Genomic DNA, 17,757 nt, shown 5'->3' with positions numbered 1-17,757 from the left:
CTCTCTCTCTCTCTCCCTCTCTCTCTTTTTCTCTCTATTTTTCTCTCTCTTTTTCTCTCTCTTTTTCCCTCTCTCCCTCTCTCTCCCAACACTCTCTCTCTCTCGCCCTTCTCTCTCTTCCCCCCCCCCCCAACGCGCCTCTCTCTCGCTCTTGCTCTCGCTCTCTCTCCCTCTCCCTCCCCCACCGTGTCTCTCTCTCTCTCTTTCTCCCTCACCGTGTCCCCCTCTCTCTCTTTCTCCCTCACTGCCTCTCTCTCGCTCTCTCTCTCGCTTTCTCTCTCTCTCTCTCTTCCCCCCACCGCCTCGCGCTCTCTCGCTCTCTCTCGCTCTCCCTCTCTCTCTCTCTCACACTCTCTCTCTCTTCCCCCTCTTCCCCCCACCGCCTCGCTCTCTCTCGCTCTCTCTCTATCATTCCCCACATCGCACGCTCTCATTTCCATCCCCACCTTTCTCATTCTCTGTCCTGCTCTCTTTGCTTCCCCGCGCCTCCTCCCTCCCCCCCCCCCCCTGCCCTGATGTCCCTATTTCTCTCTTTACTCTCTTCTCTTTCTGTTCAAAATGTTATGTTTGAGTTATGTAAACTCTCAACTAGTTATTTGGAAGCAGTGCTTGCTTTTATGTTAAATACAGGTTATTACCTGGCATTTCCAGCACAGAAACAGGCCATTCGGCCCAACAGGTCCGTGCCGGTGTTTATGCTCCACAGCAGCCTCCTCCAACCCATCTTCATCTCACTCTGTCAGCATATTCTTCTATTGCTTTCTCCTTCATGTGTTTATCGTGCTGTACCTTAGATGCATTTATGTTATTCGCCTCAACCACTCCCTGTGGTAGTGAGTTCCACATTCTCACCACTCTCTGGGTGAAGAGGTTTCTCCTGAATTCCCGATTGGATTTATTGGTGACTATAATATATTGATGGCTCCTAGTTCTGGTCTTCCCCCACAAGTGGAAACATCTTCTCTATGTCTACTCTATCAAGCCCTTTCATAATTTTAAAGACCTCTATCAAGTCACCCCACAGCATTTCCTGTTCCAGAGACAAAGGCCCCAGCCTGTTCACCCTTTCAATGATTATCACTCGTTACAGATCAGTCAATATAGAGAAAATACCTTCAGAAATGAAGAGAGTCCCTCATAAAAAGTTAACAAAGGTTTATCATTATTGGCACGGGATGAAGCAGACAGTATTTCAGCTGTTTGTAGTCTAGATGTTAAACAACATCAGTGGGAACTAAGAATTATTTTATATTTTTGGCACCATGCCCATCGACACAAAGTGCTGGTTATAAAATTATCCAATCCGACTTGCAGCAGTATTGAGAAGTTCGCAATATTTTAACAGATTACACACTACTTTAAAGAAAAACAAAAACTTGAATTTATCTAGCACCTCAGGACATCCCAAAGCACTTTATATCCAATGAAGTACTTTTGGAGTTTAGTCACTTTCGTAATGTTGGAAATGCGGCAGCCATTTTGCGCACAGCAAGCTCCCACAAACAGCAATGTGATAATGACCAGATAATCTGTTTTAGTGATGTTGATTGAGGGATAAATATTGGCCCAGGACACTGAGGAGAACTCCCTTGCTCTTCTTCGAAATAGTGCCACGTGAGAGGGCAGAAGGGCCTCGGTTTAACGTCTCATCCAAAAAACGGCACCTCCAACAGAGCGGCACTCCCTCAGCACTGCACTGGGAGTGTCATCCTAGATTTTTGAGTTCAAGTTCCTGTGGGACTTGAACCCACAACCTTCTGACTCAAGCGCGTGTGCTGCCCACTGAGCCACAGCTGATGCAGACGTTAGGAGTGTCCGAAAGGCAACACAGAATTGAACTGGGACTCCAACCAAGGGTATGTCGGTGGCTTTCCTTAAATTTCTTTTCAAGCCATAGGTGATGACAACAGCAACAACAACTTGTATTTATATAGCGCCTTTAACGTAGTAAACCAGACAACAACATTTCACGGGAGCGATTATCAAACAAATTAGGGCAGATGACCAAAAGCATCGCCAAAGAGGTAGGTTTTAAGGGGCGTCTTACAGAATCATAAAATATTACAACACAGAAGGACGCCATCGAGTTCTTTCAAAGAACAAACCAGTTAGTTCCACTCCCCGCTCTTTCCCCATATCCTGCACATTCCCTGGGAGGACAAACGCACCAACGTTGGTGCCCTCGATCAGTCTAACGTCTAACTTCCCCAGCATCGAAGCACTGACCACATTCGACCAGCTCCACTGGGCAGACCACATCATCCGCATGCCCAACACAGGACTCCCAAAGCAAGTGCTCAACTCAGAACTCCGACACGGCAAGAGAACTCCAGGTGGGCAGAGCTAATGTTTCAAGGACACCCTCAAAGCCTCCTTGATCAAGTGCAACATCCCCACTGACACTTGGGAGTCCCTGGCCAAAGACTGCTCATGTGGCGGAAGAGCATCTGGGAGGGTGCAGAGCACCTCGAGTCTCGTCGCCGAGAGCATGTAGAAAACAAGCACAGGCAGTGGAAGGAGCGTGCGGCAAATCAGTCTCCCCACCCACCCTTTCCTTCAACCACTCTCTGTCCCAACTGAGATGGAGACTATAATTCCCGCATTACTGTACAATCACCTGAGAACTCACTGAGGAACAAGTCTTCCTCGATTTCAAGAGACTGCCTATGATGATCTTTCTGCATATCTCTGCAATTTTTTTTCTCCTTCAAGAATTTATCCAATTCCAATTTTTGAAAGCCACTATTGAATCTGCCTCCACCACCCTATCATGCAGTGCATTCCAAATCCTAACCATTCATTGCAGAAAAAAAGTTTTTCCTCATGTCGCCTCTGGTTCTTTTGCCGATCGCCTTAAAGCTGTGCCCTCTGGTCAACTACCCTTCAGCCATTGAAAACCGTTTCTCTATATTTACTCTGTCTAAACCCTCGGCCTTCTTTGCTCTGAAGGAGGAGAGAGAGATGAGCATCACTATGGTCACAAGCAATGTGTGCAATAGCAGTGCGGCCCTGTGTTTGTCATTAAGGCAGATTGATCCCCAGGAGGGTAACAATTAAAAACGCATTAGTAACAAGCTAGATCTATAGCTCCATCAGTGGCTGCTGACACACAGTCACAAGCTTTGCACTAAATCAAATCACACTGTCCATTCTAAATATACCAATAAACAGCTAAAACTGTACACAGGACTGTGGTTCGATTTCAAGGTCGACCATAGAAGGGTGGGGTGGGGCGCGGGAAAAAGAGAATCTGAATTAAACCCACTCATTGAAACATGTAAAACTCTGAGAGGGGCATTGACAGGGTGGATGCTGAGAGGTTGTTTCCCCCCCCTCGCCCGGCTGGAGGATCTAGAGCCAGGGGTCACAGTCTCAGGATAGGAATAGTGCAATCAAGCAGACGCAACATGGATTCATGAAGGGGAAATCATGTTTAACTAATTTACTGGAATTCTTTGAGGATATAACGAGCATGGTAGATAGAGGTGTACCGATGGATGTGGTGTCTTTGGATTTCCAAAAGGCATTCGATAAGGTGCCACACAAAAGGTTACTGCAGAAGATAAAGGTATGCGGAGTCAGAGGAAATGTATTAGCATGGATAGAGAATTGGCTAACTAACAGAAAGCAGAGAGTCGGGATGAATGGGTCCTTTTCAGGTTGGCAATCGGTGGTTAGTGGTGTGCCACAGGGATCGGTGCTGGGACCACAACTGTTTACAATATACATAGATGACCTGGAAGAGGGGACAGAGTGTAGTGTAACAAAATTTGCAGATGAGACAAAGATTAGTGGGAAAGCAGGTTGTGTAGAGGACACAGAGAGGCTGCAAAGAGATTTAGATAGGTTAAACGAATGGGCTAAGGTTTGGCAGATGGAATACAATGTCGGAAAATGTGAGGTCATCCACCTTGGGAAAAAAACGCAGTAAAAGGGAATATTATTTGAATGGGGAGAAATTACAACATGCTGTAGTGCAGAGGGACCTGGGGGTCCTTGTGCATGAATCCCAGAAAGTTAGTTTGCAGGTGTAGCAGGTAATCAGGAAGGCGAATGGAATGTTGGCCTTCATTGCGAGAGGGATGGAGTACAAAAGCAGGGAGATCCTGCTGCAACTGTACAGGGTATTGGTGAGGCTGCACCTGGAATACTGCGTGCAGATTTGGTCACCTTACTTAAGGAAGGATATACTAGCTTTGGAGGGGGTACAGAGACGATTCACTAGGCTGATTCCGGAGATGAGGGGGTTACCTTATGATGATAGATTGAGTAGACTGGGTCTTTACTCGTTAGAGTTCAGAAGGATGAGGGGAGATCTTATAGAAACATTTAAAATAATGAAAGGGATAGACAAGATCGAGACAGAGAGGTTGTTTCCAGTGGTCGGGGAGACTAGAACTAGGGGGCACAGCCTCAAAATACGGGGGAGCCAATTTAAAACCGAGCTGAGAAGGAATTTCTTCTCCCAGAGGGTTGTGAATCTCTGGAATTCTCTGTCCAAGGAAGCAGCTGAGGCTAGCTCATTGAATGTATTCAAATCACAGACAGATAGATTTTTAACCAATAAAGGAATTAAGGGTTATGGGGAGCGGGCGGTTAGTGGAGCTGAGATCACGGCCAGATCAGCCATGCTCTTGTTGAATGGTGGTGCAGGCTCGAGGGGCTAGATGGCCTACTCCTGTTCCTAATTCTTATGTTCTTGGGGTCGGCCATTTAGGACTGAGATGAGGAGGAATTTCTTCACTCAGAGGGTGCTGAATCTTTGAATAGATTTTGCAAGCTATTGAAGGGGTAGTATGTTATTTGGATGACATACTAATTTCAGCACCAAATAGGCAAATTCATAATAATATAGTGAATGAAGTCCTCAAACGGCTAGAGAAGCACAGAGTATGAGTGTCTGCTCGTAAATGTGAGTTATTTAAAAACTCAGTGGAGTACTTCGGGTACAGAGTAGACAAAGATGGTTTACATCCAACCATGGAAAAATTGGATGCGATCAGAAATGCACCAACTCCCAGGAATGTTACTGAACTTCGTTCATTCTTGGGTCTTTTGAACTATTATGGGAAGTTCCTACCAAATTTGGCTACAGTATTACATCCACTGAATGAACTTCTGAAAAATCAGGTCCAAATTATTAGGAGACCTCCATGACCAGCACCTGGGAATGTGCTTGACCAAGAGTTTTGCTCGCAATTATTTATGGTGGCCAGGTCTTGATAAAGATATAGAGTACATCGTGAGTCAGTGTACGACATGTCAATCGGTAAGCAAGCAACCACCACCAGTACCATTACAGCCATGGAAATGGCCTCCCAGGGTGTGGCAAAGGCTACATATTGATTTTGCTGAGTTAGAAGGACAACAATTGTTCATTGTGATTGATAGCCATTCGAAGTGGGTTGAGGTGTTTCCAATGGGGAAAATAGCAACAAGTAAAATATTGGACATTTTACGAAAATTATTTTCTTCATTTGGCCTTCCTGAAGAAATTATTTCAGATAATGGACCACAATTTCGTTCAGAAGAATTTGCACAATTCACGAGCAAAAATGGTGTGAATCATACCAATGTTCCACCATACCATCCTGCTTCGAATGGTGCAGCAGAGCGCACTGTACAAATTGCAAAACGTGCCCTCATAAAACAAATGTTAGATCCAAATCCAAGGAAACGACAGTTGTCATTGGATCACAAATTGGCTAATTTTTTGATTACATATCGAAATAATCCTCATACAACTACTGGTAGAACACCAGCAGAGTTGTTTCTCAAACAACAGCCACAAACCAGGTTCTCGTTGTTAAAGCCAAATTTGGCACAGTCCATGGAAGAGACACAATTAAGACAGAAAGAGAATCAGGATAGAGGTAGAGTAAAAGAGAGAAGTGTGAAATTAAACCAGAAGGTGAGAGTGAAGAACCATCACCATAAATGGATAAAGTGGTTACCAGGAAGAGTGGTGAAGATATGTGGTCCTCGCACATATTTGGCAAAGATGTTTGATAATGGACAGGTTACGTTTGTTCATATTGATCATATTTTACCTACAGACATGGAAGGAGTTGAAGGTGGGAATGATTCAATTATTTCTGACTCATCAGGTAGCAAATCCTAAATCCAATGTACTGGAAACAAATCCAGGAGAGAATCAGAATGAAAGTCTGAGTCCGAGTCAGGAAAACAAAGAGTCTGAAGTTAGAGTGAGTTCAAATGAAAATCAAGGAAATTCCTTGGAGGAAAATGTTCCTCAGGATGAGCCTTGAATGAGTTTAGATTCGAGACCATGTTTGGAAGGTTCTGTTCGAGAGCGAAGGTATCCTCTTCGAAACAGAAAACAAGTGGTAAAGTTAAATTTGTAAATATGGAAAAAAAAAGAAGTTTATATCCTGTGTTATCTATAAACATGAAAGTTATGTATAATGTTTGTTATGATGGCTTCTTCATTAAGGAGGGAGAAGTGTAATGTCTGAAAACTTGTAATGTTTGTAGCTCCACACTGTAGATGTGGACATATTGTGTACTGCAAGTGCAGGGTTAATAATAAACAGAACCAGACAGATTTCCAGAGACTTCTGTGAGAGCTGCCTGCCTAGGAAGCTGTGTGTGCTGTGCTCTGTGAATATATCACACTCTCTCTCTGTCTCTCTAGCTGTCTCTCTCTGTCTCTCTAGCTGTCTCTCTCTCTCTCTCTTTCTCTAGCTGTCTCTTTCTCTCTCTAGCTGTCTCTCTCTCTCTCTCTCTCTCTCTCTCTCTCTAGCCGTGTGTGTCTCTGCCTGTCTCTGCCTGTCTTTCTCTGTCTGTCTCTGCCTGTCTCTGTCTGTCTCTGCCTCTCTCACTCTCTGTCTCTCTCTCTCTCTGTCTGTCTCTCTCTCTCTATCTGTCTCTCTCTGTCTGCATCTCTATCTCTCTGTCTGTCTCTGTCTGTCTGCCTCTCTGGCTCTCTGTCTGTCTCTCTGCCTCTCTTTCTCTCTCTCTCCGCCACTCGCTCTCCCTGCCTCTCTCTCTCTCTCTCTCTCTCTCTTTCTGTTTGTCTCTCTGTCTCTGTCTCTCTCTCTCTCTCTCTCACTCTCTCTTTCTGTTTGTCTCTCTATTTCTGTCTCTGTGTGTGTGTGTCTCTCTCTCTCTCTCTCTCTCTCTCTCTTCACCACTCCCCCGTCCCCACTATGTGTGTGTCTCGGTCTCGTTTATAGGTATATATATTTTAAACACTGCTGTATGTATCTGAGTGTGTCTGTGTGAGTATATATTATATATAGATATAAAAATAAATTACAGTTGTGAAGCAATTAAAATAAATATTCGTTATTAAAGTTGTGATTAAAAATTTTTAATCTTGGCTTTAATTGCATATTAAATTGATATAATTACTGCATCCGTTTCAAGTTTGTTTTATTATTGGTGTTATTATCCAAAGAACATCACAGCATAAAATCCCAGACAGTTTTGTCTGTTGTCAGATCACTCCTTGTAACACACATCTTAAAAATCCATATCTACATCAGGGACCAATTTATTATAACAACATAAATCCCGAGCTACTCAAGTATAGCAGTTTCATAAGAAAATAAAGCAGTGCTGAGGGCGAACTGCACTGTCGGAGGGGCAGTACTGAAGGAGCGCCGCACTGTCAGAGGGACAGTACTGAGGGAGCGCGGCACTGTCGGAGGGGCAATGCTGAGGGAGCGACACACTGTCGGAGAGCAGTGCTGAGGGAGAGCTGCACTTTCGGAGAGGCAATACTGAGGGAGCCTCCGCCGCACTGTCAGAGGGGCACTACTGAGGGAGCACCACACTATCGGAGTGGCAGTACTGAGGGAGCGCTGCACCGTCGGAGGTGCCATCTTTCGGATGAGAGGGTAAAGTGAGGCCCCCTCTGCTCTCTCGGTGAACGTAAAAAAATCCCATGGCATTATTTCGAAGAAGAGCAGGGGAGTTATCCCCAGTGTTCTGGGCCATATTTAACCCTCAACAAACAGCATTACAAAACAGATTATCTGGTCATTATCATATTGCTGTTTATGGGAGCTTGCTATGTGCAATTTGGCTGCCGCATTTCCTACATTACAACAGTGACTACACTTCAAAAAAGTACTTCATTGGCTGTAAACCGTTTGGGACATACTGAAGTCATGAAAGGTGCTATATAAATGCAAGTCTTTCCCATCTCATCGAATATTGCTGTGTTCTAATCATTTTTCGCCTTGAATTTATGAAGTTAAATACTTTCCATATGGGTTTATCCTTTCAATGCTCTCTGCACCTGCTGTCTTTTCAAGGTGAGAATGTGGAACTCGCTACCACCGGGAGTGGTTGAGGCGAATAGCATAGATGCATTTAAGGGGAAGCTAGATTAACACATGAGGGAGAAAGGAATCGAAGGATATGCTGATGGGTGAGATGAAGAGAAAGAAAAGAAAGACTTGCATTTATATCGCGCCTTTCATGACCACAGGATGTCCCAAAGCGCTTTACAGCCAATGCAATGCTTTTGAAGTGCAGTCACTGTTGTAATGTGGGAAACGTGGCGGCCAATTTGCGCACAGCAAGCTCCCAAAAACAGCAATGTGATATTGACCAGATAATCTGTTTTTTGTTATTATTGTCATGCATTCAACTGTCATTGTAACCCATGCATAAGCTGACCTTGTACACCTTGAGAACACTGACCACGGGGGCGAACTTATGGGAGACACTCCACTCTGGTATAAAAGGGGAAGCTCCACCCACCATCTGTCTCTTGAGGTCTTGGGAATAAAGGTAACTGGTCACAGAGTGATCTTCTCTCAAGTATGGGCCTCGTGTGCATTTATGCTGTATAGTAAAGACATATTATTGGCGACGAGAAACTGGGATTTAAACCACGTGAGCATGGCCACTAGCAGCACAGAAGAGAGGTACTGTGTTGGTAATGATTGGGATGACTTTATTGAGAGACTACAACAAAGTTTTGTCACTAAGGAATGGTTGGGACAGGATTCGACCGACAAACGCAGGGCTCATCTCCTGACAGTTTATGGATCCAGAACCTACTCTTTGATGAAGGACCTTCTAGTACCAGAGAAGCCGGCGGACAAGACGTTCGAAGAGCTCAGTAAGTTGATTGGGGAACACCTTAAACTGGCGAGCAGCATGCACATGGCGAGACACCGGTTTTACACGCACCGGCGGCGAGAAGGGCAAAGCGTTCCAGACTTCGTGGCAGATCTCCAGCAACTGGCGAGACTGTGTAAGTTCCCAGATGCATGCAGAGCGGAGATGCTGCGAGACTTTTTTATTGAGGGCATCGGGCACGCTGGGATTTTCAGGAAACTGATTGAGACCAAAAACTTGACCTTGGAAGCGGCGGCTCTGATAACCCAGACAATTATCTCGGGAGGAAGAGACCAGAATGATTTATGGCAAAAATCTTGGCTTAAATGCGGCAAACGACCAGAGAGTCAACATTGTTAACACGGCACACAGTTCTCTAGGCAGGCAAGGGCAATCGGACATGCCCCACCATGCAGTCGAACCCAAAGGGGGAATTCAACAGAGACAATGAATGGCTAGCTGAACGGCGATTCATGCCATCGCAATGGACAATGCGGCCAATAATGGGGCCATCAACACCTGTTAATGGTGCGCTTAAGGACAGTTACAGAGACAGTCAGAGACGATCGACTGGTAATGGACCTTTTGTTTCTAACAATGGGGTCTCTAGCACATGCTGGAGGTGTATATCAGCAATATACCTGCAGAAACTGCAATGTCAGCAGTCACTTGGCGCCTATGTGCAGGAAGCCTGCAGCCAAGTTGATGTACGAGGAGGACGGGCCCGATGTAAGTCCTACGAGGCTAAATGAATATTGGGGGAAATCGCTGGAAGCTGAAGTTCAGCGAGTTCATGTGGAGCACATATACAGTTCATATATCAGGACACCACCGATAATGATGAAAGTGCTCCTCAATGGCATCCCAGTATTAATGGAGCTGGACACGGGGGCAGCCAGTCCCTGATGAGTATCAAACAGTTCGAAAAGTTGTGGGTGTCCAAGGCCAGGAGGCCAAAATTATTGACGATTGACGCACTGCTACGGACATATACAAAGGAGATCATTTCGGTGCTAGGCAGCGCCACGGTAGTCGTGACTCACAAAGATTCGGAGAACAGATTGCCACTCTGTATTGTCCCAGGGGACGGTCCCGCACTACTGGGGAGGAGTTGGCTTGCTGTCATGAACTGGAAATGGGGCGATGTCAATGCAATTTCTTCTGTGGAGCGAGTATCATGCTCACAGGTCCTGGACAAATTTGACTCACTATTGCAACCTGGCATTGGCACTTTCATGGGGACCAAGTTAGTGATTCACATAAACCCGGACACCAGGCCAGTACACCACAAGGAAAAAGATAGAATGCGAATTGGACCGCCTGCTGAGGGAAGGCATCATCTCGCCAGTCGAATTCAATGACTGGGCAAGCCCGATCATGCCGGTGCTCAAGGTGGATAGGTCGGTCAGGATATGTGGCGATTACAAGGCCACCATCAATCGGGTGTCACTCCAAGACCAGTACCCGCTACCGAGAGCGAGGACCTCTTTGCGACACCATCCGGTGGCAAACTTTTTTCAAAATTGGACCTGATCTCAGCTTACATGACCCAGGAGCTGGCGAGTGAGTCGAAGAAACTGACCACCATCACGATAGTTAAAGCACATGGGATTGGGGGTAGTGTGCTGACGTGGATTGAGAACTGGTTGTCAGACAGGAAGCAAAGAGTAGGAGTAAATGGGTACTTTTCAGAATGGCAGGCAGTGACTAGTGGGGTACCGCAAGGTTCTGTGCTGGGGCCCCAGCTGTTTACATTGTACATTAATGATTTAGACGAGGGGATTAAATGTAGTATCTCCAAATTTGCGGATGACACTAAGTTGGGTGGCAGTGTGAGCTGCGAGGAGGATGCTATGAGGCTGCAGAGTGACTTGGATAGGTTAGGAGTGGGCAAATGAATGGCAGATGAAGTATAATGTGGATAAATGTGAGGTTATCCACTTTGGTGGTAAAAACAGAGAGACAGACTATTATCTGAATGGTGACAGATTAGGAAAAGGGGAGGTGCAACAAGACCTGGGTGTCATTGTACATCAGTCATTGAAGGTTGGCATGCAGGTACAGCAGGCGGTTAAGAAAGCAAATGGCATGTTGGCCTTCATAGCGAGGGGATTTGAGTACAGGGGCAGGGAGGTGTTGCTACAGTTGTACAGGGCCTTGGTGAGGCCACACCTGGAGTATTGTGTACAGTTTTGGTCTCCTAACTTGAGGAAGGACATTCTTGCTATTGAGGGAGTGCAGCGAAGATTCACCAGACTGATTCCCAGGATGGTGGGACTGACCTATCAAGAAAGACTGGATCAACTGGGCTTGTATTCACTGGAGTTCAGAAGAATGAGAGAGGACCTCATAGAAACGTTTAAAATTCTGACGGGTTTAGACAGGTTAGATGCAGGAAGAATGTTCCCAATGTTGGGGAAGTCCAGAACCAGGGGTCACAGTCTAAGGATAAGGGGTAAGCCATTTAGGACCGAAATGAGGAGAAACTTCTTCACCCAGAGAGTGGTGAACCTGTGGAATTCTCTACCACAGAAAGTAGTTGAGGCCAATTCACTAAATATATTCAAAAGGGAGTTAGATGAAGTCCTTACTACTTGGGGGATCAAGGGGTATGGCGAGAAAGCAGGAAGGGGATACTGAAGTTTCATGTTCAGCCATGAACTCATTGAATGGCGGTGCAGGCTAGAAGGGCTGAATGGCCTGCTCCTGCACCTAGTTTCTATGTTTCTATGTTTCTATGATACACAAGGGGTTGTTTGAGTATAACAGATGTCTGTTTGGGATTCGTTCGGCCGCCGCGATCTTTCAGCGAAATATGGAAAGCCTCCTCAAATCGATTCCAAGGACTGTGGTTTTTCAAGATGACATCCTCATCACGGGTCGCGATACTGAAGAACACCTCCATATCCTGGAGGAGGTGCTATGCAGACTGGACTGGGTAGGGCTGCAACTGAAAAAGGCGAAGTGCATCTTCTTAGCTCCAGAGGTAGAATTCCTGGGGAGGAGGGTAGCAGCAGACGGGATCAGATCTACAGAAGCGATCCAGAGAGCATCCAGACCCCGTAACACGACGGAGCTGCGTTCGTTCCTGGGGCTCCTGAACTATTTTGGCAACTTTCTTCCCAAATTGAGCACGCTGTTAAAGCCACTACACGAGCTCCTACGCAAAGGTCGTGATTGGGTCTGGGGGGACAGCCAGGAAAGGGTTTTTGATAGAGCACGCAATTTGTTATGCTCCAACAAACTGTTAACGTTATATGACCCGTGCATGAAACTAGTTTTAACGTGTGATGCATCGTCCTATGGGGTCGGGTGTGTGTTGCAGCATGTGAATGCCAATGGTCAGTTACAGCCGATAGCTTATGCCTCCAGAAGTCTGTCCCGGGCAGAAGGGGCAACGGGATAGTAGAAAAGGAAGCGCTAGCATGTGTATATGCAGTAAAAAAAAAATGCACCAGTACCTGTTTGGCAGGAAATTTGAGCTGGAGACAGATCATAAACCCCTAACGTCCCTTTTGGCCAACAACAAGGCCATAAATGCGAATGCATCGGCCCGCATACAGAGGTGGGCACTTACGTTAGCCGCCTATGACTACACAATTCGGCACAGACCGGGCACTGAAAACTGCGCCGATGCACTGAGCAGGCTAACACTAGCCACCACTGAGGGGGCAACTGAGCATGGTGCTGAGATGGTCATGGCTGTTGAAGCTTTCAAAAGCGAAGGCTCACCTGTAACAGCCCGTCAGATTAAAGTCTGGACAAATAAAGACCCGCTACTGTCTTTAGTTAAGAATTGTGTCCTGAATGGGGACTGGGCAGCCACGTACGGGGCATGTCCTGAGGAGTTTAAACTGTTTCATAGGCGCAAGGATGAACTCTCGATTCAGGCCGATTGCCTACTGTGAGGAAACCGAGTAATCATGCCCCAGAAGAGCAGAGAGGTGTTTATCAGAGAACTTCAGAATGAGCACCTGGGCATTGTCATGATGAAGGCAATTGCCAGGTCACACGTTTGGTGGCCAGGGATAGATGCAGATCTGGAACTTTGTGTTCGCAGGTGCAAAACGTATGCTCAGCTGGGCAACGCACCCAGGGAAGCCCCCCCTTAGCCCCTGGTCCTGGCCCGCCAAGCCATGGTCACGCATCCATGTGGACCACGCAGGTCCTTTCATGGGAAAAATGTTTTTGGTTGTAGTAGACGCCTACTCCAAATGGATCAAATTCAAGCACATCCTCTGCCACGGTAGAAAGTCTACGGGCAATGTTCGCTGCCCATGGTCTACCGGACGTCTTGGTCAGCGACAATGGCCCGTGCTTCACAAGCACTGAATTCCAGGACTTCATGGCATGTCAGAACGGCACCGTTCAAGCCGGCCTCAAATGGCCAGGTGGAACGAGCAGTGCAGATAATCAAACAAGGGATGCTCAGAATCCAAGGGGCTTCCCTACAAAGCTGCTTATCACGCCTCCTGTTGGCCAATAGATCCTGGCCACACTCGCTCACAGGGGTTCCACCTGCAGAGCTGCTAATGAAAAGGATGCTCAAAACCAGGTTCTCCCTTATACACCCTACTATGAAAAAAATTGTTGAGAGCAGGCATCAGTCACAATGTGACTACCATGACGGGAATACGAGGGCGCGATGACCCTGTTTTTGTCCTTAATTATGCTGCAGGGCCCAAATGACTTGCAGGCACTGTGATTACCAAAGAGGGGAATAGGGTTTTGGTAGTTAAACTTACCAATGAACAAATCTGCTTCAAACATGTGGATCAAACTAAAAGGAGGTTCAGCAACCCCATAGAAGAAGCAGAGGAAGAACACGACGTGGAGTTTACTCCACCACAGGTGTCCGAACACCAGAACCAAGTGGAGGAGAGACTGTGGGCAGTCCGGACAGGCCTGAGGCACCGTAAACAGCAGACACTCAGGCCAGCGCCCAACAACCGGAGCCCCAACTCAGGTGCTCTACAAGGGAGCATAAACCACCAGAGAGACTTAACCTGTGATCCCAATAACACTTTAGTGGGGAGGTGATGTCATGTATTCAACTGTCATTGTAACACATGTATAAGCTGACCTAAGTTGTATACCTTGAGAACACTGACCACAGGGGGCGAACTTGTGGGAGACACTCCTAACCTGGACTTTCTGGTATAAAAGGGGAAGCTCCACCCACCGTCTGTCTCTTGAGGTCTTGGTAATAAAGGTAACTGGTCACAGAGTGACCTTCTCTCAAGTATGGGCCTCGTGTGCATTTATACTGTATAGTAAGGACATATTAGTTTTGTTCATTGAGGGAAAAGTATTGGCCAGGACACTGGGGATAACTCCCCTGCTCTTCTTCAAAATAGTACCATGGGATCTTTTGGATGGGAGGAGGCTTGTGTGGAGCATAAACCAGCATGGACCAGTGAGGCCGAATGGCCTGTTTCTGAGCTGTATATTTGATGTAATTCTATGTAAAAAGGTGGGAGGAGAACAAGTTTTTGTTACAAGAGGGTGCTATATATGTATAAATCTCCATCTCCAAGGGCCGGATTCTGAATATTGACATCAAAATAGCCAGGCCACTCTCTGACACAACCAGGCCACATGTGATCTTCTCAGACATATCCGGCGCTCTGTCACACCTGAAAATTCTGTGCCACAACAGCACTGTGTTCAGTTTTGGGCACTGCACCTCAGGAAAGAAAGGTTGACACCAGAATGGCGCTGCTGGGGCTGAAAGGGTTAGATTGTGATGACAGGTTTCATCGACTCGGCTTGTGTTCCCTCGAGTTTAGGAGGTTGAGAGGTGATCTAATCGAGGTGTTTAAATGATTAAGGGATTCGATAGAGTGGACATGGAGAAACTATTTCCTCTCGGGGCAGGAATCCAGAATCAGGAGGAATAAGGGGGCAGCCATTTAGGACTGAGATGAGGAGAAACTTCTTCACTCAGCTGGTAGTAAATCTTGGGAATTCTCTACCCCAGAGGGCTGTGGAGGCTCAGTCTTTGAGTATATTCAAAACAGAAATGGATAGAGTTTTGGATACTAAGGGAATCAGGGGATATGGGGACAGTGCAGGAAAGTGGAGTTGAGGTAGAAGATCAGCCATGATCTCATTGAATGGCGGAGCAGGCTTGAGGGGCCAAATGGCCTACTCCTGCTCCTATTTCTTATCTTATGTAATCCTAAAATTCGAGCCAGGCCGTTCAGGGGTGATGTCAGGAAGCATTTCTTCACACAAAGGGTAGTGGGAATCTGGAACTCTTGCCCCCAAAAAGGCTGTGGATGCTGGGGGTCAATTGGAGCTTTCAAGACTGCGATTGCTGGATCTTTGTTGGGTAAGGGTATCGAGGGATGTGGAGCTAAAGCTGGTGATGTAGTTGAGGTGCAGATTGTAATAGAGCTGCGCCGAGTGGACTATTGCTCCATCTAATCGTCTATTGTGGTAATGCAACTACTGATGTAAATAATTAAGGATCATGTGGCAAGGTCACATGATAGTTTTCTGTATTGGAGCCATCTTGTGTAGTGTGTTTGTTAGTGATGTCATAAGGATGTATCACACAGATGATCTAGAAAAATGGCGGAACAGGTTTGAGGGACTGAATGGCCTACCCCTGTCCCTAACAAATCACAACTAAATGTTCTTAAAATAAATCAGATAAGGAAATGTATTTATTTCCTTCTGATTTCTGCAATGTTGATCACCTGACCTCTGCACTGGGGACAGGATCCGGGGGTTTAGAGTCAGCTGCCCAGCTAACGGAACCTCCATCAGCAATTACCCCAGTGATATGCTGATACTCTTCCCCACGTCCCCACTGAGTGGTGTCGCTCATCTGTGCCAATCCATGATATGCCTTCCAAGGTGTTACATTCAGTGTGCAGGTCAAGAGTTAAGAACATAAGAACTGGGAGCAGGAGTAGGCCATTTGGCCCCTCGAGCCTGCTCTGCCATTCAATAAGGTCATGGCTGATCTTCGACCTCAACTCCACTTTCCTGCCCTCGATGCCATAGTGCCTAAAAATCTGTCGATCTCCGTCTTGAATATACTCAACGACTGAGTATCCACAACTCTCTGGGGCAAAGAATTCCAAAGTTTCACCACCCTCTGAGTGAAGAAATTTCTCCTCATTTCATTCCCAAATGGTTTACAATAAATTACAAATCTGTTAACAACCGACACAAGCCCATCATCACCTCCACGTTCCCCTCCAAGTTACCCACCATCCTGACGTGGAAATATATCGCCGTTCCTTCATCGTCGCCGGGTCAAAATCCTGGAACTCCCTCCCTAACAGCACTGTGTGGGAGCACCTTCAGCACACGGACTGCAGCGGTTCAAGGCGGCGGCTCACCACCACCTTCTCAAGGGCGATTAGGGATGGGCAATAAATGCTGGCCCTGCCAGCGACGCCCACATCCTGCGAATGATTATTTTTTAGAAGACCTGAACCTTTGTCGTTGACGATTTGTACCTGCGGCCGCAACCGGTGAGCGGTGTGTTTTGCCTCATGGTTTGAAAGGGTAACTGGTGACTCGGTATTCTAACGTCAAGGTATGTTTTGCTTTGCTCCGGTAGGTTCCAAGGCTGCGGCGGAATACTCAAATGGGATCTTTGACATTGCCTCGCCGATCCCACCCAGCTATCTGAGGTCCCTGCAGATCTTGCAGCTTGTGGAAGACTTGCGGATGGGATTGGAAATGTTGGGCAGTGAGCAGGAGAAGGAGGAAGTCCGGAGCCAGATCCCCGCTACTACAGCGCAAACGGTGGCTAACTGGCTGGATGTTTTCTCTGTAAGTACACGAAGAGTAGACTGAGACAAAGTATGCCACTTAAATAGCATCTCACAGTTTGTAGCAGAGGGAGTCTCTTGTCTTTCGCATCAGCCGTGGCACAGTGGACAGCACTCTCGCCACTGAGTCAGAAGGTTGTGGGTTCAAGTCCCACTCAAGGACACGTGACCCCATAATCTAGGCTGACACCCTCAGTGCAGTGCTGAGGGAGTGCCGGACTGTCGGAGGTCGTGGGTTCATGGTCCCACTCCAGAGACTTGAGCATGTAATCCAGACTGACGACAGTGCAGTACTGAGGGAGCACTGCACTGTCGGAGGTGCCATCTTTCGGATGAGACGTTAAACCAAGGCCCCGTCTGCGCTCTCAGGTGGTGTAAAAGATCCCGTGTGTACTATTTCGAAGGACCAGGGAAGTTATCCCCGGTGTCCTGGCCAATATTTTTCCCTCGCCCAACATCATTAAAACGTTGAGGCAAAATACCGCGGATGCTGCAAATCTGAAATGAAAACAGAAAATGCTGGAAATACTCAGCGGGTCAGGCAGCATCTGTGAAGAGAGAAACAGAGTTAACGTTTCAGGTTGGTGACCTTTCATCAGACCAAACCTGGGGCATTAACTCTATTCGCATTATGGGGTGTAAATTCGGGCGCGCCTCAGTTGGGGCGGAGTCCTGAGCGGAGCGGTAAATATTGCACCAGCAAATGGTTTGTGTCTGCTGCCGCAGCATTCATCAGCTGGGCCCTGAGTGTGGGGCGAAGTGCTAAGGGGAGGGGGAGGCATTGCACACCTCTCTGAGGGCGCTAGGCCGGCTGAGCAAGGGAAAATCCCGAGCTAAACAGCCGGCCTGGGAGCGCTCAGAGAGGCCT

The 17,757-nt window shown here is 46.9% G+C and overlaps 1 protein-coding gene across 1 annotated transcript in view; it reads left to right on the top strand.

Moving 5' to 3' along the window:
• ppfibp2b (PPFIA binding protein 2b) overlaps nt 1-17,757 on the top strand; it is a 290,466-nt gene that overhangs the window by 23,120 nt on the left and 249,589 nt on the right. Inside the window, exon 3 of the mRNA XM_070899493.1 lies at nt 16,676-16,890. Within this exon, the coding sequence (XP_070755594.1) occupies nt 16,676-16,890 (215 nt within the window). The remainder of the gene's footprint in view (nt 1-16,675; nt 16,891-17,757) is intronic.

The sequence above is a fragment of the Pristiophorus japonicus genome, chromosome 14 (assembly GCF_044704955.1).
Source record: "Pristiophorus japonicus isolate sPriJap1 chromosome 14, sPriJap1.hap1, whole genome shotgun sequence".
Lineage (NCBI taxonomy): Eukaryota > Metazoa > Chordata > Chondrichthyes > Pristiophoridae > Pristiophorus > Pristiophorus japonicus.
This window is presented reverse-complemented; position numbering and strand designations above follow the sequence as displayed.